Source organism: Poecilia mexicana, unplaced genomic scaffold, assembly GCF_051168715.1.
Source record: "Poecilia mexicana isolate PSO_F unplaced genomic scaffold, ASM5116871v1 scaffold_20, whole genome shotgun sequence".
NCBI classification, from domain to species: domain Eukaryota; kingdom Metazoa; phylum Chordata; class Actinopteri; order Cyprinodontiformes; family Poeciliidae; genus Poecilia; species Poecilia mexicana.
This window is the reverse complement of record NW_028263389.1, coordinates 16,438,365-16,463,021: the sequence shown is the minus strand read 5'-3', so window position 1 is coordinate 16,463,021 and position 24,657 is coordinate 16,438,365. Positions and strand designations below refer to the sequence as shown.

The 24,657-nt window shown below is 39.9% G+C and overlaps 1 protein-coding gene across 1 annotated transcript in view; it reads left to right on the top strand.

Moving 5' to 3' along the window:
- Nucleotides 1-24,657, top strand: part of scrib (scribble planar cell polarity protein) — a 72,259-nt gene that overhangs the window by 27,818 nt on the left and 19,784 nt on the right. The window contains exons 3-28 of the mRNA XM_088001214.1: nucleotides 987-1,065; nucleotides 1,495-1,584; nucleotides 2,203-2,259; nucleotides 2,418-2,481; nucleotides 3,292-3,366; nucleotides 3,471-3,615; nucleotides 4,365-4,483; nucleotides 4,575-4,774; nucleotides 5,797-5,963; nucleotides 6,107-6,237; nucleotides 6,784-6,909; nucleotides 7,010-7,198; nucleotides 7,780-8,166; nucleotides 10,201-10,263; nucleotides 12,771-12,860; nucleotides 12,948-13,025; nucleotides 13,104-13,421; nucleotides 14,724-14,804; nucleotides 18,220-18,462; nucleotides 18,722-18,832; nucleotides 19,641-19,934; nucleotides 20,782-20,970; nucleotides 21,628-21,747; nucleotides 22,061-22,117; nucleotides 22,536-22,592; nucleotides 23,054-23,134. Of these exons, the coding sequence (XP_087857340.1) occupies nucleotides 987-1,065; nucleotides 1,495-1,584; nucleotides 2,203-2,259; nucleotides 2,418-2,481; nucleotides 3,292-3,366; nucleotides 3,471-3,615; nucleotides 4,365-4,483; nucleotides 4,575-4,774; nucleotides 5,797-5,963; nucleotides 6,107-6,237; nucleotides 6,784-6,909; nucleotides 7,010-7,198; nucleotides 7,780-8,166; nucleotides 10,201-10,263; nucleotides 12,771-12,860; nucleotides 12,948-13,025; nucleotides 13,104-13,421; nucleotides 14,724-14,804; nucleotides 18,220-18,462; nucleotides 18,722-18,832; nucleotides 19,641-19,934; nucleotides 20,782-20,970; nucleotides 21,628-21,747; nucleotides 22,061-22,117; nucleotides 22,536-22,592; nucleotides 23,054-23,134 (3,611 nt within the window). The remainder of the gene's footprint in view (nucleotides 1-986; nucleotides 1,066-1,494; nucleotides 1,585-2,202; nucleotides 2,260-2,417; nucleotides 2,482-3,291; nucleotides 3,367-3,470; nucleotides 3,616-4,364; nucleotides 4,484-4,574; nucleotides 4,775-5,796; nucleotides 5,964-6,106; nucleotides 6,238-6,783; nucleotides 6,910-7,009; nucleotides 7,199-7,779; nucleotides 8,167-10,200; nucleotides 10,264-12,770; nucleotides 12,861-12,947; nucleotides 13,026-13,103; nucleotides 13,422-14,723; nucleotides 14,805-18,219; nucleotides 18,463-18,721; nucleotides 18,833-19,640; nucleotides 19,935-20,781; nucleotides 20,971-21,627; nucleotides 21,748-22,060; nucleotides 22,118-22,535; nucleotides 22,593-23,053; nucleotides 23,135-24,657) is intronic.

The window sequence follows — 24,657 nt, the reverse complement described above, 5'->3', positions numbered from 1 at the left end:
AAATGAAACCAAAAGTCAACACTGACTCCTCCCTTTACATGCAAGGTGAAGCATTTCAAACATTCCTGATTGTTGCTGTGATATACACAGACACTGTGCCCTGTCTGTCCTTGCCTTTGATACCGAGTGGCAAGCAGGACATCTATTAAACCACACGCTGTTGTGAGAGCAGGGCGCCTTGGCCTGGAAGAGACTTTCCCATCTGTCTGCCTGCGTGCCTCCCAGCTCTGAGCGGGGCCGCTTCCCTCTGTAGGGATTTATTAAGATGCACCTGCAACATCCAGAGCTGAAAGATCACATTTCAAGACTTGGCAGGGAAGTCACTTAAAGATTTATTACAGCGCAACTGTTTAACTAGATCCAGGCACCCACCTGGCCCACAAACAGTCATTTCTACTTTTAGAAGCCAGAAATTCAAGTTTTGAAGGACTTTCGAGGAAGAGAATGTGTAATAGTTCCTTAAATGAGAAGCCTGGTTAGCACAAGCCGTTATAACAGAGATACTTGTTTGTCTTTTGCATATGTTTATTTTAATTGATGAAGTTCGCTATGAATGGGTGACAGTTATTTAGCAGAGAGCTTTTTCCATCTAAATCAAAGTAATTAGCGATGTCGAAGATATTTTTTGCACGTTACTTGATGTATGATCATAGAGACGCTTTCCTTGCAGGAGTGTGCACAGATATTTTAAGGGGCAGGTGCTCAAAACACCTGGACCCCACCGCTGTCTGCAGTGTAAGATTTATCTCAGCTTCAGTCAGGCAAACTTACAAAAATGTGGGGCAGCAGTAATACAGGCTTTCAGATCCAGACACGCTTCCTTGAGCCACCAAAAAAATAAAAAGTCAGGACCACACTTTTTTTTTGTCAAGAGGAAAAAGAGCAGGTGCTCTAGCACCACCTAGTGTTGATCCGTGCACGTCCCTTCATTAAGGTACGATTAAAGCTAAAGTGATAAATTATTACCTCGTCTGACCCATTTGCAGAAATCCCAGAGATCCCTGAGAGCATCAAGTTCTGCCGGGCCTTGGAGATCGCAGATTTCAGTGGAAATCCGCTCGCCAGGTAAACACTGCAACTTCCCTGTATTACGTTAAGGCGATATCAAATTAGGTTTAATACTAGTTGCACAATGGGCTTCGTATTTTAGATTGTTTGCGTTTGGCTTGTATGTCCATAAAAAGTATGTAAGGCTTAGTTTCTTCCAAGAAAAGATTACATGAAACAAAGTTTGAGTAGATCATAGTTGATATCGCAACGCTTCTTGGATTTGTATCGGTTTCGCAATAATCCACATAAGAAGCCAGTTCAATCCTCTTATTCATTTTGTGCAACTCTTCTGTGTTGCAATCTCCCAGGTTTCACTTTTTTCACACGAGAGAGGAACAGTTGAACCTCTGAATATCTGAGCAGAAACCCTTGGATAATTCATGCAGAGTACAAGAGCATTCTGAGCATCTCTCACCGTTTCCTCTTCTCGTCTCTCTGCCACAGATTGCCGGACGGCTTCACTCAGCTGCGAACGCTGGCTCACCTTTCCCTCAACGATGTGACATTACAGACGTTACCCAGTGACATTGGAAAGTATGTATCACAGAAACATATTGCTATTTGGTTTTATATTAAAAATATTCCAGTTAAATTTTTTGGGGTAAATAATTTTTTTTGTGTGTGTTTTGAATGTTACGGATTATCTAAAATAAATGGTTTTCTATTTTCAACTGCTGTTTACAGCGCTTTACAAAATTATTTATAACCTCCAAATATTCAGTTGAACAACTTCTATGGCTAAGTGCCTAATAGGAATTGGCTCATAATTGTGAATTTTTAGGAAAAGATGCCAGTTTTTAAAATTTTGACTCACATTTGTGGTGTTCTCATCTCAGTAAAGGCTTTCTGGAACCACCTTTCACTGCAGTTACAGTTACAACTCTGCATTGGTTAGATTAAAGTTTGTTGGTTGTGATGTGACAAAATGTTAGAAGAATCAAGAAGTGTGGCTATTATTGCAAGGCCTTTAATAAAAAGATGTGAAGCTGCTCAATTGAAGCCACTCAGACGATTCACCCGCTGGGAGACGGTGCAGATGGACGAGCCCCTCGCCGTGCCAGGCAGCCCGGGCGATCAGACCTGCCATCTGACTAACCAACTTCTCTTCCTCTTCCTCCCTCTTCCTCCTCTCCTGTCTCTCCCGTTTAAAAGTCTGGCCAACTTGGTGACGCTGGAGCTCAGGGAGAACCGGTTGAAGTCTCTGCCTACGTAAGCGGCATTTTCAGTAATTCGAAAACATCCAAGATGAATATTTTTACAAAAGCTACACAGCAGCCTTCGGTTGCATTCTGTACTGAACGGTATGCAAGGCAGGACTCTTTGTTCCTCTGGGTAGATACTCGGGTGACATAACTTCTTCTGCGCAGGTCGCTCTCTTTCCTGGTGAAACTGGAACAGCTGGACCTCGGCAGCAATGAACTGGAAGTTTTGGTTCGTTAACATCTCCTCTGCTTCTCTAGATAATTTTCTCTCTCAACTCCCGAGTGACCGTCATTCTTTTTGAAATGATTATGATCCAAAACGCATGTTTACCTCAGCAAACGCAGCTTAAAGAGACGCTTTTATTGCAGGAACTCCCTCCTGTCTCGACAGGACAGGGTAAACACGACACAGGGCGGCCACTGAGCAAACAGTGACTTCATGATGAAACCCTGTCCACGTGTTCAGTCATAAGCCAACGTTTCACATGTGTAATTTTGAGCTTTAGATGATGCATCCATTATGTTTAATAACAAAACAAACTTTATACAATTTTGACGAATAAGTATCTGATGCACAAGCTTCTTTTCATAACAGGAATTCTCTATAGTTTAGATTATACACACAGTAATTAAAGATTGAGGATCGTATATATTCTCTGAATATATGCAGTCTCATAAACGTATAAACTAGGGCTGTAAACATTTAGTTTATACTCACGTTATCATATTTACTAAAAATCATGGATAAAATATTACAGAAAAGTGCAATCCTGCAAGAATTGAACCAACTATCTGTTTGGCACCAGTTTTTAGCAGATCTAGAGAACAGGAAGCCATGACTTATTAACATCATGCTCAGATGCGTTCTTGAGCTCAAGGTTTCGGTTTTCTGGGATCTCTTTTTTTTAACAACCTTCGAATGAAAACGCATTTAGCAGAAATCTGATTTCCTTGTCTTTGCACCGAAAATGGCAACCTTATTTTCTGTTTTCATCACACTTTCCTTGTTTCTCTTGTCCTTTATCCTGTTTTGTTTTAGCCGGACACGCTCGGCGCTCTCCCCAACCTGAGGGAGCTGTGGTTGGACCGTAATCAGTTGTCTTCATTACCACCTGTAAGTACAGTTTTTAAATGAAACTCGTGACGTTTTCTGAAGAAAATGACCATGCTGTGCTCTGATTACACAGTCGTACCTGTTCGTTTATTTTCTGTGCGCAGGAACTGGGAAACCTTCGGCGGTTGGTGTGTCTGGACGTCTCTGAGAACCATCTGGACAAGCTTCCTTCGGAGCTGAACGGCCTGCTGGCTCTCACCGACCTGCTGCTCACACAGAACCTGCTGGAGGTCGTCCCAGACAGCATAGGTGAAGAAACTTCACCAGACTGGCTTCTGCAGGAAACCTCTGAAGCTTGCAAAATGTTTTTTTTTTCTCCTGCAAAATGATAGTTGAAATAGAAAGTTGGTTTGACTCATGTTGAACTAAGATGATGCTGCCCTCTGCTGGAATAATGATTTCAATGGAAAAACCTGACCAGACCTGCACCAAGTCTCTGAATTGAATTATTTCTAAGCCATGTACACCTATATTTGGAATTTCATTAAACTGTTTTCCAGATTTGGATAAATTTTGAAAAATAATAATTAGAAGGATATGGGCCTCTGGGCTGGTGCCAGTTTTGACGCCCCACCCCATGAAATAATAATAATAAAAATTTTTCCTCATCCAAATGACACTAATAGGTTTAAAACGTCTCAGAGTTTTCAAATATTTGAGTTTTGTTTACAATAATAAAAATGTAACAATATTAAAACAACACACTTTTTACAAGCCTATAAGTTTTATATAAGGTACAATGTAAAACATGCGTTCTAAGTCCTTGGCGCCCTGGGCTACTGCCACTGTAAGCCTTTTCTAAAGTCTGAGCCAGTGTGGGGAAGATATGTGCATCTCCAGACTTGATTTCCAGTTTCATTGTCTAAAATGCTGTTCCAGCCACGCTTCCAACCTTCCTGAACTTTGTGTTTAAAAGTTAAAAAGATGGATCCCTGCAAATAAGAATAAAGTTTTGACTCCGTTTCTGAGGGATGTTTTGCTGTGTGTTTTCTTCCCAGGTTGTTTAAAGCAGCTGTCCATCCTGAAAGTGGACCAGAACCGACTGACTCAGCTGACCGACTCTATAGGAGAGTGTGAAAACCTCACAGAGCTTGTCCTGACGGAGAATCATTTACAGGTACCCTCGATTTTACTCCGATAAACTTAGACCGCATACGCACACGATCCAAATTAACCGGATTGAAATCTCCTTTTGTTTCACCTCGCAGTCACTTCCTCGCTCGCTGGGCAAGCTGAAGAAGCTGACGAACCTGAATGTAGACCGGAACCGGCTCGGCAGCGTGCCCAAAGAACTCGGCGGCTGCTCCAGCCTCAACGTCCTCTCGCTGAGAGATAATCGCCTGAGCAAACTGCCCGCTGAGCTGGCAGACGCCACCGAGCTGCATGTGCTGGATGTGGTCGGAAACAGGTAGCAGCACCTGAACCGTTTAGATTTAGTTTGATTCATGGAAAAAATAATCTAGTGGTGCCACAATGAGTCGTCAAATCTGGAAAAGTCAGGGTCATTTTGGGAGTGGGAAGAACTGGATTAATTTGGAGGGGAAAAATTGCATTTTTATATTCTCAATTTTATTTATCTAATTTTTTTTCCCCCAAATAGTTGTTTAGATTATAAATTTCTGAATTCTGGTGTGACAATATCTGGGGTTTTTTCTGTAATTTCTCACTTTTTACACTTTTTACTGGATGACAAATTATCCCAGAAATTTTTCAATTGTCCTTTTGAGACCATTTCAACTAATATACATAATAAAAGCATGATAATGTGCATACACCTTCTGAAAGATCAATAAACTTTCTTTTTCAAAGAACATTTAGCACTGGAACTGGAAGACTTGTCAAACAAACAAAACAAAACAACCAAAACAATAAATACAATTGATTATAAAGTCTCAAAATAAAAAAAAAAGCCCTTTAAGACATATTAATCATTCTCAGACAGGGAAAACAGGCAACGCTGCCAGGTGGGACTTTTGTAAAGTTAAAAAGTGCAAACTAACTACTTTGTACTATTTGTCAAATGTTAGCAGCAGCTTTTCAATAATATTAAAGGGCAACCTCCCTTTGCAGAGCATGCAAATGGAAAATATTGCTTTCTTTTAAATTCATCATGCCATTCACAAATCTATACCTCCATAAATCTTTCTCTCTGTGATCCATTTGAGCAAACAACCAATAGTCTGCCTAATGAATGATTACAGTTTTGTGTTGTTTTTTTTAGCTCGACCTCTACTATAATTAAATTCTTTGTAAACTTGATGTTTACACTTGAGACACAGATCTACACTTGGCTCTGACATTTAGGGTTTATTCACGTTTATTCACAGCATCAAATGATATAATTCCTTTAGATGAGGTTTTTATCTTCTTTGTTCTCATTCTGGAGGAAAATGTTCTGTTTGACCTTATTCCATCTCTACCTTTGTCCAGATTACAAAACTTGCCTTTCGCCTTGACAAACCTCAACCTTAAGGCCATGTGGCTCACGGAGAACCAGTCGCAGCCGATGCTCAAGTTCCAGACCGAAGATGACGAGCGGACAGGAGAGAAAGTGTTAACCTGCTACTTACTCCCCCAGCAGCCGTCGCCAAGCCTCGGTGAGCCTTATGGTCTCGTATTTCTGCGATAAAGTGACTCGAATAACGTTTTATGTTCCACTAACAAACTTTGATTATTCAGTGTTGAATTGAAGGCAGATTTGGGTGGTATAAGTTGAGTAAGTGCGCTCGGTGTCCCACAGAGAACCTGCTGCAGAACAGCGTGGACGACAGCTGGACGGACAGCAACCTGAACAGAGTGTCCGTCATTCAGTTCCAGGAGGAGACCAAAGCTGAGGAAGAGGAAGATGATGAAGCTGCAGCAGAGCGCAAGGTGAAAAAAAACGCTACGCCGTCATCTTTGAGCTGAAATAGTTCTTATTCCTACGTATCCATCGTCGGCTCTGATCATTTTGGTTGGAAAAGAACCAATCAGAGATTTTGTGTCTTAACGCTGATGTTCTCTCAAAAGTCTAAACTACCTATACTAATTTTATTATGTCCCAATTTCTCTTTGGAAACTATAATTACTATCGTTCAAAATATTTTTCCACTTACCCTGATTAGCTGAATATTTAACTGTCAGTATTTAAGGATAAAATCTCCAGTTTATTGGACAAAGTCATTTTAAAATCGTGTCCTAGAATTGTGTGACAAAGTATGCATAGGCTTTTATCGTTTATTGTGATAAATTTCTTATCATAAAAACAATAAATTCTAGTCCTGGATGTTTAAAGCCCCCCAAAACTTCTTCACTGTTTGTTCAGAGTATCCATAAATTTTAAATTATGATTAGATGCAGTTACTTTAGTGACACAAATCTCACGTCTTTATGTGACTGGTGTTTCTCTAGAGCAGGATTTGCTTCTTTCTTCCTCAGGGCCTCCAGCGCAGAGCCACCCCTCATCCCAGTGAGCTGAAGGTGATGAAGAAGGGGATAGAGGACAGGAGGAATGAGCCTTACACAACCAGAACCGATGGAGAAGACGAGTCACTTGACCCACAGGTAATAAAAATATGTAAAGTAAAGATGTTGCGCAGTAAAAATCCTGTAAAACTTTCAGGTATTTTTAGCAACAATTCATCAACGATTTCACTGTTTTTAGGTGAAGCGACTGAGTAACGTTTCAAATCAGAGCCATGACTCCCAGGTGTCTAACAGCACGCTGTCGGCCACATCCCACGAGGAGAGACACAACCTGGTGGCTCCCTCCCAGCGAGGGGAGCTGGTGAACAACCAGTCCCCCCAGGAGTCCCCCCAGGAGGACGACGACCTGGACGAGATGGAGGTGATGGACGAGATGGAGATGGAGATGGAGATGGAGGTGGAGTTCATTAAAATAAAACTAGAACCATGGTCAGAAGTTTGAAAACAATTTTTGCTTTTCTTAAACCTTGTATCAGCGTTAGATCTTTGATGTTTCAATAAAAGTAACTGATTTTGTGGTGCAGAAATATCTGCAAGGAATTTTGAGGGACATACTTTGCTAAAATAGTGACTGTGTAAATGTCCCCCAAACTCCTCAAGATCACAATCCTCTCGTTGGTGAAGCTATCCCTTATGTGGGTGTGCCTCTTTTTCCTTCCTCTTAACTTTCCATGAACAAACTTGGAGACGCTACACTTTGAATGTCAAGCTTCTTTAGCTACAACATTTTGTGGCTTACGCTCCTTTTGGATGGGATCAGCGACTGTCTGCAGATCAACCGTCAAATAACAAAACTCCTAATCTCTAATATTACATTCTTAGAAATGGAATGCTGAGTTTACATCTGCTGTAATCTATAAAATTAAACCTAAACGCTTATCGATGCGATCGATAGACTTGACACAAATTACCACATTAAAATTTGAAGTTTATGAAAAAATCTCCTTCTTCCTACAGCCAACCGTGCACTTTGCAGAAGAACCGATTATCCGGGGCGGAGATGAGGACGACGAAGACGACGGAGAGAACGGCGAGAGGAGCGACGAAGATGACGACAGGCCGGTGATCCCCCCGGAGAAGCAGCGGCTGATCAGAAAGGACACGCCGCATTACAAGAAGCACTTCAAAATCAACAAGCTGCCCAAACCCGAGGCCGTGGCCGCGTTGCTGCAGGGCTTCAGTCCCGACGGGCTCAACTCCCCGACACGGGCTGCAGAGGACGAGCCGGACGAAGACGAGGAAGAGGAGGATCAGATCGTAGGCACCCCTCAGCTCCATCACAGAATGGAAGAGCTGGACGACATCCGGCACCAGGGCAACTCCAGCCAAGTAAAGGTAAAACCGATTCAGGCTCTGGTAGGATTCAGCACATTTAGTCACTCTGTTCAGACCTGAACCGCACCGCACACACGTTTGAGATTAAAAATAACCTCACCTGAGAAATAAGATGCATATTAACTTTAATTCTGTGAATAAAATCAGCTTCTCCTGCAGAGCACTGACTCGGATGAAGACTAAACTTCTCACCATTACAAACCATCTGCTGATTTCCACACGCTGCTTTTGTAACATTTCACCCCAATGCTTAGAAATTATGCTAGAGAAGTCTGATCAGGTGCTGCTTATTGTAATTAAACTTTGTAGCATTTGGGGAGACTTGATGACTTGTATTGATTTATGATGAAATCCTGTTTAACACGACAATCATCTCACCAAATCTGTTCTGTGTGTGTTTTCAATGAGTGTGGTTCTGTTTGTGTGGCTGAACTCGGACCAGCCAGAACATCTACTGGCAGAGCTGGAATGTGAGATCCAACGAGCCTGGTTTCCGAATTATCTTAGACTTTTTGTAAATTATGGGACAGATTGGTGCCGATTTCCTAATCCGAAAAATAATTTAAATCTCAAACTAGCTGCGTTTCCATTAATCATATATTTTCACGAATTGCAGGAAAAATTAGCTCAATAGAAGCACATCAATTTTGAAAAAAGTTAAGTTTTTCTGTTAAAAAAACTTGAGTTAGGGGGAACATTTAGTCAAATTATTCACGTATGATTTTTAATTGCTTTTCTTATTTAATGGAAATGCTGTAATCGGAAATTTTGTTTCGGACATTAGCTGAATATTGACTTTCTGATTGACGTCTTTAAATGTTGCTACTAACTTACATTATGTTCTCCCCTCATGATAATATCTATTTTATGAAGTGTACCAATTCTTCCTGCAGCAAAACAGCCCCACAACATGATGGTGCCACCTCTATGTTTCACAGTTAGGATGGTACAAGTATCCCCATTTTTCCTCCAAACGTAACACTGGTTGTTATGGCCAGACAGTTCAGCTTTAGTTCCATATCTCCAAAAATGAAGATCTTTGTCCCTGTGTGTATTTGGGAACTACAATCTGGCTTTTCATATTTCTTTTGAAGTAAAGGCTTCTTCCTCGCTGTACAGAACACGCTTCTCTTTGGATAATAAAACTGTCTGTTTTCACAAGACTTCCTGATATTTCAGCAGATTTCTTTTAACTTTCCCATCATCTCAGACAGCAAACCAAGGTGTGGCCTTAAAATACATCCACAGATGTTCCGCCAATAAACTCAAAAGTCTCTGACATCATCATCATCTGGGCTTTTCCTTATTGTTTAAGGAAATGGTAATAATTTCTGATTTTGGAGACATTTATAAATATCTGACATTATTCCTCTCATGCTTGTGGCATTTAGCAAATAGAAATAATTTTGGTAATTCTAACTGACATAAAACAAGAAAGGTTTCAGACAAGGAGAAAAAAATAAACCACATGTGTATTTTATTTATGTAAACTTCTGGTTTCAGTGTAACTATACAATCGGTGTCTGTTACATCCACTTTCCTGGTTTTAACTTCCAGTTGTTTATCATGTGTTTGACAGCCAGATCTAAAAATGAAATGGTGGCAACTAATGCAGCAAATTCAGTTTTTTAGCACTTCATAAATTAAAGATCAAATATATTTTGTCCCTCTTTTAAATCCAAACCCTGTAGATAAGATGAAGCTTTCTAGTAAGGCAGTTCTTTGTTAGAGTTAGTAGGTTCTTCTTCTGGTTCGGGAGCTTTTGCTTTCTTGTTTTTGCTCTCGCTGCACACTGGTTGTTTGTGTTTTGTTTTGCACTCTGGCTCAGCTCCTTGGTCTTGTCTTTCCACCTCTGCCTGTATTTGCTTTTGGTGGCTGGGGAGCGAATGAGGGATCACTTCTGCTTCAAGGCAGGCAGACAGTGATGTGTGATGTTAATGGGAGAGCGTGTACCGTGTGGGTGTGGGAATGAGTGGATATTTTAATTTTGGCCTGACTAATCCGCATGCTTCTCGCTGGTTCCTGTCCTAACAGGGGGTGTCATTTGATCAAGTCAATAATCTGCTGATTGAACCTGCTCGAATTGAGGAGGAAGAGGTCTGTACCTACTCTTTCCCACCCAGTGTGCCTATCCGTGCATCACCCACCCACCCAGGCTAACACAGGTTTAGGAAGTGGAGAAAACAGTCACACAAATCAAATTAATCTGAGCCAATCACAAAGAAAACTAACAGATCCGTTACTGGAGTGCCTGTGTGGCAGAACCCGAAATTAGGACTGGAACATTACTGCTAAATATTGATGGATAAGATGAAAGGCATCCACTTTGACACCAGTTAAGAAAACATTATAATCAACTCTTCTGATGATTGGACAAAAAAAATCACATTCTGCAGATTTCTCCTTTAACCACTTAAGCTTATGTTATGCAATATGAAAAGTGCATTTAAAAATTCCTACAAAGAAATCACATAATGTTCTTTTAATGTACGCTTGATCGTTTGTAGCGAAGGATGCATCTCCAGTTAAAAAATACTTTCAACATTAGCATATGAAAAGCTCAGCCCTTTCTGTTTGGATTATCCAATTAATAACCAAGTAACAAAAGGTGCTTAATAGGAGATTTTTATTTTATTTTATTTATAGAAATTGAACTGGGTGAAGCTAAAACTATACCAATGTGGAAAAGAACATATTTACAAACTGTTTTTAGACTCTATATTTTACAGTAGCGATGAATCAATTGGTGAATTAACTATTTGAGCTTATGAACTCTTTATCCTGTCTCATGAAGCAGGTTGTTAAGTTACCAAAGCTATTTTGTGATGGTATACAATTATATTTTAAGCATGTATCATTTTCCTGAAAGGTTTTGGCGGAGATTGATTCTGCCACTGTAAATCCAGAGAACTAAATCTTGGGCAGGTCAGGGCTGTGCTGTTAAATGTTTCTTTTCATACTAAATGTTGTTCTGCCATCTAAAATGTTGCCAATGCTTCCATTTCTTTCTTTGATGGTGCAAATCTGTCAAGCATCAGGTTCTGGCACACTGCTCTCCTCTCCCTCTGCTGCTTTGCTCCATGTTTTCCATTTATGTAGATTATTTGTAGAGCAGAATGTTTTTTTTTTCTTAATAGAAAAACATATTCAGGTTAACCAGAATAATCGGTTTGCATGGATGAATCCCTTACCGTTACTTTAAGTGTAGCTGAATAAACGTTTGAATATCAAACTGGATTTTGTATTAGATGTGAGAAAGAGCATGTTTGCTCCACTGTCTTCTATAAGTTTTCATCTACTCTCCTTGCATGACTGAAACTAAAATATTAAGCTGCTTGTGTAAAGATTGCATAAGAAGAACACTTAGTGCATCTTAAGATAACCTACAAACATGAATCACATTTTGTGAAACACAAAGTCCTGTCACGTATATGATGAATGCATGTTCTTCGTGATGTGTCCTGATTGTGTATAAATAGCTGTATTGCAATGAAGGCTGTAAAACTTACAGAATGCAACCCATTGTGGATTAAGTTACTTTTTGTTATAGCGAATTGAGCTACTTTATTTTCCATTTTTATTCACCGTCTTGAACTGAAAGTTCATTGTTCTCGACACAGTATGGAAATTCTCCCAATAATCATAGTAATATTGGGAAAATCAATCAGATAAGTTAAACTCCTCTGCCTACTCCAAGCATTTGGCTTATCAGAGTGAGCGAATCTTCATAAGCGTAGACAGAGCACCTGCATAGTTTAGCTAGATCATTTTTAAGTGGGATTTTTTTTTTTTTTTTTTACATATTCAAAAAACCTTTTACTGCCTGGCTACTTTAGCTACACTATCAGATGTGAAGGTGTTGGTGAACCAGTATTTGCTATAAGTGTCTTTGTACGCCATGGAAAGGCAAGTCAGATATTCTATAGCAGTGTTTGCACATCCTTAAAAAAACTTAAATTCATTTAAAAAAATGTAAGTTGGCCTTAAATACGCTAATTATGGGTCTTAAATTTTGTTCAGACTTGCTTAAAACGGCAGCAACTCAAAACACTTGTTCATTATTCAGTCATGTATATCTGGAAAGAAGAACATTTAGTGCATTAATTTTGAGGTTAAACAGTGTAAAAAATTAAAAACCAAAAGCAGTTTCCACATGCAGGACTCTTCACTCTTCTTGCTGTTACTTGGTGTTTCCTTATTGACTTTTTCAATTCATTTTTCTGCATGACCTACATAGAGAACACACACCCTGTGTGTCGTCTCCCTTTTCTAACTTTGACCACTGAGCACACGTGTGCGTCTAACACATTATTTTATTAAAGGATAGTCTCAAAATTCAAAAGATATTTAAATAAAATAATTTTCCTTCGCACTATGACTAGCAAACTTGAATAAATATTTTATTGAATCTTTAAGGACAGCTACATGCATGACCGACACTACCTGCTGGTAATCTGGGGGAGGGAATTCAGTGTCTAAACTGGAATAAAGATTTTCTACAAATTCTTCATCATTTTTACCTGTACAAAAAGAACCTCATTTTTTTCTTTGAGATTCATTCCCATTGTTTCTGACTATTTTTTTTTTTTTTGATCAACTTGCAGCACTCGCTGACTATCGTTCGACAGTCTGGTGGGCTTGGTATCAGCATTGCTGGGGGAAAAGGATCTACGCCTTACAAGGGAGATGATGAGGTGAAAAACCCACAAGATTGGGATAGCAGAGGTAAAATGCAAGCTGTAGATATTAAATATTCTGTTGGATTGTTTTTTCTTTTTAAGGGAATCTTCATCTCCAGAGTATCTGAGGAAGGTCCTGCAGCAAGAGCAGGAGTGAAAGTGGGAGACAAGCTTCTAGAGGTAAAAATTAGTTTGGCACGAATAGATAAAAAAAAAAGTTTCTGTTGAGGCGTTTCAAAAGTTTTACCCGTTTCTCAGGTGAACGGAGTAGACCTCCATGAAGCGGAGCATCACACTGCAGTTGAGGCTCTCCGCAGCTCCGGGGCAACGGTTTCCATGACGGTACTGCGCGAGCGCATGGTGGAGCCCGAGAACGCCATCACCACCACGCCGCTGAGGCCCGAGGATGACTACTTCCCACGGGAGAGGCGGAGCAGTGGCCTCGCCTTCAACCTGGAGAGCAGTCCTAGCGGACCGCGGCAGAGGTTCTCCACCTGCCTGATCCGGAACGACAAAGGCCTTGGGTTCAGCATCGCCGGGGGGAAAGGCTCCACACCGTACCGCACAGGAGACACTGTAAGAAACACCTAAACACACCAGGGCTGGAACAATTAACCAGATTAATTAATTATTGAAACAATTGTCAACCAATTTAGTAATCAACTAATCATTAATTGGTGTATATGAACTCTAAAATATGTCATTTTTAAGCTAAATTCAGCTAAACTTTACTAAAGAAATATATATTTTGTAATTTAGATAAAAAAATCTTTTTTCTCTAAACCTCTTCAAGTGAAATATTAATTGGTTAATTGAAAAAATAGCTAACGGATCAGCTCTAAACTGTATTGATATTAAATCAAGCAGAAAGGACTTAAGTATCTATTTAGCTGCTATATTGTTTTTACATATTGTTTTACATATTATTAATATTGTGCAAAATAAGCTTAAGTAGTTTCATGAAAAATCTGCAGAATGTGCTTTTTCTAAGCTACGATTAAGTAATAATAATTAGCTACATCCTTGTAATACACTGTCAACACTGAAGAATCATTGTTTGTTAAAATCAAACCTGACAAATAAAGTGGAAAATGGTTGAAAACCCCCAGTTGGTTTACTTCCAGGTCAGAAACTATACTAAGACGCAACCAGTCGTTCCATAACTAAAGAGCGGGAATCATTTGGGAAGGCGCTCTAACAGGAACTGTCACAGTGAGCGATATCCATCTTCTCTGTGCCTATCATTGCCGCGGTCACAGAGATATGAATAGCCAGCCCTGAAACTCGAGCGGTTCACTGTAATTAGACGTGGTGAGGTCTAGACTCGGACCAGCGTGGCTCTGCAGCTCAGGAAGCACAGAGAGAAAAAGGAAAGGACTCATAAACGTGTGATTGTAGGCAGATTGAACTGTAAGTGTTGGCTGTTTTTCAAAGTTTTGTTTCTTAATGAGTGCTGCGGCGTGTTTTATGGTTGGTTGATCGCTGGTTTTGGTGCAGCAATGTTTGCTCCTGCAGGTGCTTTAGCTAGTAGCTCAAAATGATGTCTGAAGACATGATGAAGGAATGTTTTTCTTTCATTAGAGTGCAAAATATTAGGGTTTTCGTCTAGTCATGATTGGATTTTATAAAACTATTTCAATGTTCCTATTTCAATCAACCAGAAAGTAAGGTAACAGAGTTATTTCAACATTTTAGCCTTTTGCACCAAACATTTTACTTCCAAAGTTCTCCAGTTCTATCGTTAATAAGGCTCAGAAACTAACAGAACATGACTAGTATATTGTTTCAAAATGGTTCAAAGAGGTTCCTGAAACAAATTTTAGCAGAAGTGACAAAAAGAGAAGATTTAAAATTTGTCACCGTCTGTCCGGTTTTCAGGGAATCTACATTTCCAGGATTGCTGAGGGTGGAGCAGCACACAGAGACAGCACACTGCGAGTCGGCGACAGGGTGATCTCTGTGAGTAACATCGCTTTACTGTAAAACATGCTGTTTATTTTGTACCACAAACGTACAATATTTAGTTCAAAATCTGTGTTTTACGGTTAAACCTTAAACTCCAAAAACTAATTTTGGCACCTTTCCTTTACAAGTATATCCAACTAAGATTTATACTTAACTGTAGTATAATGAATGGAGTTACACTGTGTGTAACTCCATTCTGCTATTCTAAAGCGTAGACAAAATGTTACTCTAGTGACATTTTGTCTAGGTTAGTGAGTGTGTTTCCAAGAGAAAGTAGGTCCTGAGATTTCCAGCGTTTCAAATATAGCATGCTCTCTCATGGAGAGGGAAAGCTTAAACGGATAAAAACTTCACATATGGTGTGGCATTCATGCCAAAAACCCTTATTAACAGAGAGTGCTTGGCTCTGATCACAGGTATTTCCATTTATTTGCGAGCTGGAGGTGGACGAATCGATCCAAAATATCAATATTAATGATACCAAGTTGGTATTAATATTACCGTGGTGATAGTTTAGTGTAATTTCTCAGCTCTACTTCACAAAAGATTGTGTTTTGATCTGCTCAAAACACAATATATAATTATTTCACTTTATTTTGGAAAAATACACAAACGGTTTTCTATTTTCACCATTTATCATGTTAACATGTTATAAAAGTATAAAAACTTTGTTCTGAGTTGGAACATAAATAATTAAATGGTCAGAAGTTTAATGATATCAAACTTTAATAAAAAATATAAGTATTGCCAACACTGGCCTTGTGTTTACCTAGTATTGATTATATACCAATGCAGAATCGCACACGTCTGTTGTGAGCAGTAAAATTCCCTCTTGGTTTTTAGTGAACATGTTTGTCAGTTCGGCTTCTAACTTTTTGAAACAAAAGTTACAAATGTTTTAAATTCTTGTTTCCGTCTATGCTCAGTTTTGAGGTTTTCAGGCCTGAGCTCGGGTCTTGTCACATTAAAGTCCAAATCTTTTGGCCACAGTTAATAATCTGAATATTTTGTAACAATTATGAAAGCCCAAAGTTTCAGAGCAGCTTCTTGGGAAGAGTCGACTGCAGAAACCATCACATCGATGGTTTACACAGCTCAGGGTGTCCTGCATGAATTTTCTTTGAACATTTGTTTCCTGTAATCAGTTGACATTGTTGTTTCTGCTGCCAATGAATGCAACACTGCTCTTTTCAGAGGTTTTTCCTTCAAGCCTTGGATGCGTTTTGCTTTCTCTCTGGTGGTTTCTCCCCTCTTCCTCCTCTGTTTTTGTCTCTCACCTGTAATCACATGCCGCCCCTCTGCATGCTCACTAACTCTGAGCGAGTCTCCTTGCCTGCTTGGTGGTGGGTGTGGTGTTGGGCGGAGTTGCTCTGCTGCTGAGGTAGACGGGTGTCTCGTCATGGCAGCAGCAGAGCGTTTCAGCCCTGGTAAGAGCTGTTACTGTCGGGTCAGTGCTGACCTCTGCTGGTCAGGATGGAGCAGTGCGCGGTTTGTAATACCAGGCTGTAAAACATAGGCAGTACCTTTAAAGATGATTCACTCTCTTGGATGGTTTACCTTCTTTATTGCTTTTACAAATCAATCGTGAGGAAAACAACGTGACTTTTTTGACAAAAAACAAACAAGAAAAACTTTAAATGTTGAAGTAAAAACTGGTTACTGCAAAGTAACTTGCTTATTTATTTCAAACACATTTATAATTCAAATTCCATGATATTTAAATAACTTTGAAAAGGAGATAAGCATATACTTATTTGATCCTGCTCTCGTTCCTTTGTATGTCTTACTTTAATCATTATTCTGTATTTAAAGTAAAACATAAAAACAGAACAAAGTGATAACATACCCAAGACATTTCTTTCAAACAAACATCCCCCAAAAAACAAACACAAAAATTGTATCATTCAGATGTGCAAGCCTGTGTTTGCTCCCAAAAGGTGAATCCATTAAATGCAGATTTTATGCAATTGCTTATTTAATGTTACATATTTTATGATAATTGTCATTATTTTGAAGAAATAAAAGGTTTTAGTCCTTTATCTTTTGTCAAAAAAAGCATGATTTTGTTGATAAAAAGCAATAAAAAGGGGGTAAATACTTTTTATAGGGACTGAATGTAGTAGTTTAGTTGCCTTTCTTGACTTAAAAGCTAGGGCTGTGTAATAATATCAATATTGTAATATATATCGATATTTTCTTTCTTAGAAAAAAATTGATATTCATCCGCAAGTATCGTAACATCCAACTATCACCTTGCTCACTCACTGCTTGCTTCGCCAGGAGAGTGATTAGGTCATCAGGCTTAGAGTGATTCCTTCAGATGTTAAGTGTCGAGGTTAAAAAGGTATCAAACTATTCAGAGCAGGGTACTTGGTGCACTTTATTTACTTTACAAATGCATGTAAGCTACAGTTTGTACTGTTTCAATTAAAAGAAACATGTTTTCTCGCCATTTCTTTGATTCATTTTGTCCAGCTGTCGATTTTAAGTCTGTGTCCATGTCCAACCAGAGCCAGGTATTTAATCAATTTTCAGTTAAATTAATTCAATCCAACTCTATAACATCACAAAATGTCACAAAAATCACTGTCCCTCTAAAATCTTTCAGAAAATCGCAAAAGTGTATTGAATTGTATTGTTTGTTGGATATCGCAATATATATAGTATCGTGGGCAGAATATCGTGTATTGTATCGTGAGATTATTGTATCACTACAGCCCTATTAAAAGCAAACATTTTGGAGAGAACTCTGTCCTCCGCTTGTGCTTTAAGTGAAGAAAGTCAAGAATGAATCTTAAAGTGATCAGAATAAAAGATGACATCATAAACTTTTGAGAAGTTTCTGGATTTTGAAACAAGGTGCCGCTTCTCTGCCAGCAGCATCCCTCTGTTGAATCCCTCTGTTATCCTGCTGCCCTGTTGGCTTTTCTTCAAATAAATTAGCATGGAGCATTTGCCAGAATTCTACGTTTAAAAGATAAAAGTGTGACAGTGCAAAAGTATTCATACCACTTGAGCTTTTTCACATATTGTCACATTAAATGTCAAAAACAAACTCAAAGTAGGACGTAATTGAAGAATCGTGCAATTCTGTTGGATAATTCAGTTTTTTTTTTAATTCGTCTTTGCAAAAATATTTCAGTCATATGACTTTTTTTTTTTTCGGTATCATTTCGTCTTTATTTAGCTAATATTTGATATATTTTCCCTTTGAAGCTTTGAGGGGTTTGAACACTTTTGCAAAGTTTTTACATCCTCGCTTACAATGACAGATGATAACATGCAGAATCCAGTGGCAGCTTGATGTTTCCGGTTTGGTTTGTGGTCAATTTTCATCCTGTTGGTCGTAAATGGGGAGAATCCTGGTGGGCTCACACCTCCTCCATGGTTGGTTTCACTGTCGATCCAGATCAATGGTGTAGACATGACAGAGGCCAGGCATGACCAGGCAGTAGCGCTCCTTACCGGCACCTCCCCCACCATCGCGCTGCTGGTGGAGCGAGACCTGAACGCACCGGGGGGCTCTCCGGGTCAGAACCGGGCGCGGGCCCACTCCCCTCCGCCCCCAGAACCCTCCGCCTCTCCAGACCAAGACGAGGAAGGCCTTCAGGGGAACCACATGGGGAAGCTGGAGGACGAGTATCCCATTGAGGTGAGACGACTCCTTATTCTCATCTCGTTGGTCGAGTTTTTCTAGATGTTTTAGTGAAATGCTGCAGAAACCTCATTGATGCTTCGTTTTCCCCGCTTCATCCCTAATGCCGTTCAGCTGCAGAGAAGATGGTGCATGGTATGAAGGCTGGCTGTGATGAGAGGAGTGTGCTTTATGCTTCTAGCCTGCTGAGATGTTGTGTGTGCAGTGCAAAACAGACTTTAGGTTTATTGATTCTTTTGTCAAATTCACACAACAGGAGGTGACCCTGGTGAAGTCAGGCGGCCCTCTTGGACTGAGCATTGTTGGAGGCAGTGACCATGCCAGCCACCCGTTCGGCATCAATGAACCTGGGGTCTTCATCTCAAAGGTGCTGAAACTTTTTATTTATTTAAAGGGGACATATTGTGCAAAATTCACATTTTACATGTTTTTTTTTTTGTTTTGTCTTTTTTTTACTTTGTGTCTTAACTGCTTCTAAAAACAGATCAAGTGTTTAAAAAAAACAACAAAAAAACCACGCAGCCTGTCTTTAGCTATAATATAACTGAGCCATTTCAGAAACCTTACAAATGCCATGTGCCGTTACCTAGCAACCCCAGCGGAGTCCTTGCACGTTTGGTCAGCTAGTTTTTCTCCGTACAATGGCTCCTGGAAACGATTAATGTTTTGTAGTTGACTTACCATCCAGAAACCACTGGCTTCATTTTTGTTGACTGTGCAGGAGGCTCTACTTCTGCTTTTCAAAGATGTACAGGTGTATAATTGCACATGAGTTTGCAGCCGTTTTCATATGTGGGTGTAAGCGTTGAGTCAGGGGGAGCGGTCCTAAAATGGCTCATTCTGAAAGGAGCTCAAAATAGTTAGAACTGAGCAGAATAAAATCTCATTATCTAAGAATGGTTATGGGCAAAATGAAAATGTTTTGCATAGCTAGCCTATCCTAAGCATTTACCTTCAAAATTGTTATATTTTTGTTTGCTTTGTTCCTGCCTAAATAGAATACTATGACAAGACATTAGCAGCAGTAGTAAGTGATATATGACAGTGAGTTGAAGCATCTTCTTTAGTTAATTTGTGTTGTTTTTAGTTTGGTGCTGGAAAAGTTTAAAAACTTACCTGGATAATACTTGAAATATTCTGGTTCTGCTTTCAATCTCTGCTTCTCGCTCCTTCAGGTGATTCCTCACGGTCTGGCGTGTCAAAGCGGCCTGCGAGTCGGCGACCGCATATTAGAGGTGAACTCCATCGACCTGCGGCACGCCACGCACCAGGAAGCCGTGCGGGCCCTGCTGGCCAACAAACAGGAGATCCGCATGTTGGTGCGGAGGGATCCTTCGCCGCCGGGGATGCAGGAGGTTCTGATCCAAAAGCAGCCCGGCGAGAAGCTCGGGATTAGCATCCGCGGAGGAGCGAAAGGTCACGCTGGAAACCCCTTCGACCCCACAGATGAGGGCATCTTTATCTCCAAGGTAACAAAACGGATTCATCCACGTCCATTTTTGGTTTTTGAAGGTTTTATTTTTCCCCAATAAACATTCATTGGGTTTCCACAGCACACACAAGGTCGCCATCTTGTTTCACAGCTTCTGTTTATTTGCAACAGATCAGTCATCTCTACAGTGGAATATTAAGGCCAGACTCTAATTTTTAAAAAATTACAATAATAGTCATATTACAAGAATACGGTCGTATGACAATAGAGTCAAAATAACACTGGAATAAAGTTGTAATATTACCAGAAAAAGTTTAAATAGTGCCAGCATACGCTCATCATTTTATGAGAACTCCACATAAAATATAAAAAAATGTAAATGTGCAATGTTGTGCATTCTGTGATAATACTTAATAAAAATACGTAATTTTTTAAGACATCAGCATCAAGTTGTCATCATTAGTGAGCAAACAACTGAGCTGGTTACGTCAGATTTTCTCTTTATTTCTCTAAATTCCTGACAAAATTCTCTAAATTTACCAGGAAATTTAGAGAAATTCCTGGTAAATTATTTAAATTTACAAAGAAATTTGTTTTTCCTGGTAAAATTGCGGGGTTTTTTCTAATAAATCTTTTCTCATGCTTTAAAAAATTATCGTACCTGGCTGTAATTCTGTGTCGTACAACTCAGAGCAGAGAATTTATGGTTGAAATAAAAGCCCTATTTTGGAAATGTTTTCTGTCATATGTTCTTCTTCTTTTATTTTATTTTTTTTTTTAAAGAAAGCGTTAAATTTCGTTTAAAAAAATCTGATTTTATTCTTAAGCCACATCACCCAGTTCTGCCAGCCAGTTTGGAAACGTAACGCTTGTTTTGTCTTCAGGTGAGTTCGACCGGCGCCGCAGCCAGAGACGGACGGCTGCAGGTTGGCATGCGCATCCTGGAGGTGAACAACCACAGCCTGCTGGGAATGACCCACACAGAGGCGGTCAGAGTGCTCCGCGCGGTCGGGGACTCCCTGGTTATGCTGGTGTGCGACGGCTTTGACCCGCGGAAAGTCGCAGCTGGTGAGGTGAGTTCTCAGGAAACACTTTGGTCAAGGAAAAGCTGCATCTGAAATGACTGGGAGTGATTTTGGTGTCGATTTAAAACTTTTTACCACCAAACCAAAATCTGCACATATTTTCTGTCTGTTCTCAAATGTTTGAAAATTTTGACCTACCGATACCAGTTTCTGCTGATTAGGATTTCTCTTCAAGAACTTTGAATAAATAAAAAATATGTATTAAAGTTGAACAATTAAACCATCTTCCTAATAAAATATTTAACTTAAAATAATTTTTTTTTGTCTCCCACCACCTGCATTTGGACGAAGGGGCATCCTAGCACAGAAAGGGTTTTTCTGCAAGTTTTTTGAACAGTTTAGTTCCTTTGACACATTGCAGTGTAAAGCAAACCACACCAGATGAAAATGTAACGAATGGTCCAATCAAACCGCGTCTACCAGATTATCAGATGTGAAAAAACTCTGAGTATCAGTCTGGAGGAACAGCTGACATTATTACTTTCTAAAAGCTTCTGGCACATTTTGAGCTCCATTTTTACGATTTCACCGATTCTGAAACTAGCCGACTTTTTGTCCTTGTATGATGTCCATGCTTCTGCATTCCTGAAAATATGTAACAATTCAAAATACTCAATTACAAATCTATGCGAATTTTTATTCCAGGCGTCTCCTGGGATCATCGCCAACCCGTTTGCAACCGGCATCGTACGCAAGAACAGCATGGAGAGCATCTCCTCCATAGACCGAGACCTGAGCCCAGAGGAGATGGAGATCATACAGAAGGTACGATACACTGAAAGAGTCCACCACGTAGCAACCAGTCAGTATCACCCCAGACCAGCGCCGCTGTTTTCCAGTCAGCCCATGCATCAAATGTTTTGTGCAGCGATTCTGCTGCAGCAGCAGTTTGGTGTCAGCAGGTGGAATTTGACCAGCTATAGTTCCCCTCGCTCTGCTTGCGAACACACTCGCGCTGCCACAATGCGCCGGCACGGTTGTTTATTTTGCCAAGTTTAGGTAAACATGTCCTGTTTCTGCTGAGGTCTGCTGCATGAAAACCTGCGAACTGAAGTTGAAATTTCATATTTTCTGGCAGGAGTCTGAGATGGTCAGGGAGACGTCGCAGTGGGAGCGAGAGGAGATGGAGAAAGTGGTGAGTGAAACATTTTGAGGGATGAGAAAGATACAAATATATGAATCGGAATAAGTTTCCTTAGCTGAGAAACTGGATGAATGAAGCTTCCTGTCTGTGGGTTTTGTTGGAGAGTTGTTCCTGCAATGTTTCACCTTGCATGCTTTTTCTGCTCCCATAGAAACGTGAATAGTGTACTTTGTAATCTGTGTGATTTCTACCCTGCTGTTTTTCTCTCTCACCTGTCCTTCTGGTGTGTTTGGTGCGGCACATAATCATCCAATCATCCCACCTCCTTCCTTTCTGTTTCCCCCCATCCCTCGTCTATAACAACACTTCTCTCCTCTTTAAACAATCTCTGTCTTCATCACATCACTCTGTGTGTGGCTGGGTGTCTTCCTCTCTGCACTCTGCTCCTCCTCTTCCTCTCATGGTGAAGGAGCGTATGCGTTTGGAGCGTGAGGAGGCAACTCGCCTGCTAGAAGAGGAGACGGAGGTGAGACCCTGCTCAGACAAACCCGCCGTCTGAACGCAACATTAGTCCAAGTGGGGCTGCAGATATTGCTGCTTTACGCTCAATTTACTTATTTTGTTTGTAGTTTTTTTTGTTTCTTGCAGAACTTTTCTGTCGGGCAAAAGTTTGACATCTTTTATTGCGTTCTGCGACTCAAAACAGTCGGTAATCAGCTGCTAATATACCCTTGCTAGCTACCCAGCTTAGCCTTGTTTGTGTCTCTCATGGATAAAATGTATTGATTGTTGGCTGGACGACGTTTGTTTTTGTCACTAATTCACTTCTTGCGTGCCAGCAGGATCCACCAATATTTATATTTTTGTTGTTTTAAATTTCATTCAATCTGGCATTAAAAGGTCTTAAAAAGTGTTATGTTTGAATTACTGAAACCTGTGTGTAGACTGGTTTTCTTCTAAATACATTATTGCTTTATTTCTCCTCAGAACCTTGGCACTGGACCTTTAAAACTTGACTACAAAACCCTGGCTGCTCTCCCCACCACCAGCCTCCAGAAAGTGAACCGGGTGAGTCCTCTTTTCTTTATTTTTCTTTTACCTTATCTTCAGGTTTCGCCTCAAACTAACAGAATTCACCCAGGATGGATTTAACTTTTTGACGTGTTTGAGAACGGGGTCGTTGCCTTTGAGGATTCTCTGGCTGCGTGTGGTCAGAGGCTCAGAATAGGCTCTCTTGGTTATATGTCATGTTTGACCCGGAGCTGGACCTTTTTAAAGGAGAACCGAAACCCCTCCCAGGGTTGCTGGATGAAGAACCTTGTCATGATTTAACTAAACCATGAAGAAGTAAAGAAGAAAAGCCCATAATAAAGGACTGACTGTCTACAACATGAACGTTTTGCGTCAGAATAAACCGTGACAGAGAGTGGGCGAGTTGGGGGAAGGGAACAGCTGCCCTCTATCACCCGGCCTGCTCTCTGCGATATTTTAAACGTGCATCTGGCTCTGAGTTGGACAGAGCGTGTCCGGTGGGTGGGGACGGCGTGTCTGAGAGGAACAGACGAGCGTCTCGGTTTGAGCTCTGAAAGTCCTGCTTGGGACGGCTAGTGTGGACGTCCGGCTCTGTCCTTTTATCGTCCTGCTGTGAGTTTCGTCTTCCAGCTTTACTCTTCTTCTCTCTACTACTATCAAACTCCTGATTTTTATTAAATATAGACTCTTTATTTTAAATTTGATGTCAACATTCCTAAAAATGAGATGATTTCTTAGCAGTTTTCTCTTTAAAGATGTTAAATAATGTCGTCTTTGACGTTGTAACTAGACTTAATTATAGATCTCTGTTCTGAGAGAGCAGCAGCACTTAACCTACATACCCTGAGCAGCTGTTGGTGAGATCTGAAGCGCTCCCACATGGTGGTTCAAACCAAATGCAGCAGCTCCTAATCAAGCTGGAGTTTTAATACAGTTTTTAAAAAAGTAGGACTGGTTTAATTAAGACTTGTAGGTTAAATGTTGGCGGAAAAATATGTTTAATTTTGCTAGAGGCCTGAGAATGAGCCTAGTTATGTTGGTCCTGATTTCTTTTTAAGTTGGACAAAACAAACCAACTAGACCCTTTTACACATTTTTAATTAATGCCACCTTGGATATTAGCTTATTTCTCTGAAGTATTTAAGGGGAAGACAAGTAGGCCTGTCATAATAACAAATGTTGCTTATAAAGTTATTGTGATAAAATATAATATTGTTGTTTTTAGGTCATTTTCAACTAATATGTTAAAAGACGTAATAGTGCCAGTACATTCTCTCAAAGATCAATAAACTTTCATTTAGAAAGAACATTTAACACTGGAACTGGAATATATTTTAAATATTCTAAATAAATTAGACAGAAATGGCTTACGAAGTCTCTGTAAACAAAATAGAAAAAAGTTAGGACTTTTGTAAAACAAAAAAGTGCAAATTAGCTACAAAATGGCGACTTTTCAGTTATATTAAAGAGCAGCGTCTCTTTAAAAATTAATCAAACTACATGCTGTGATTTTAATTTATCTTGCGATTAATTATTTTATTGCTTACTGTGACTGGCTT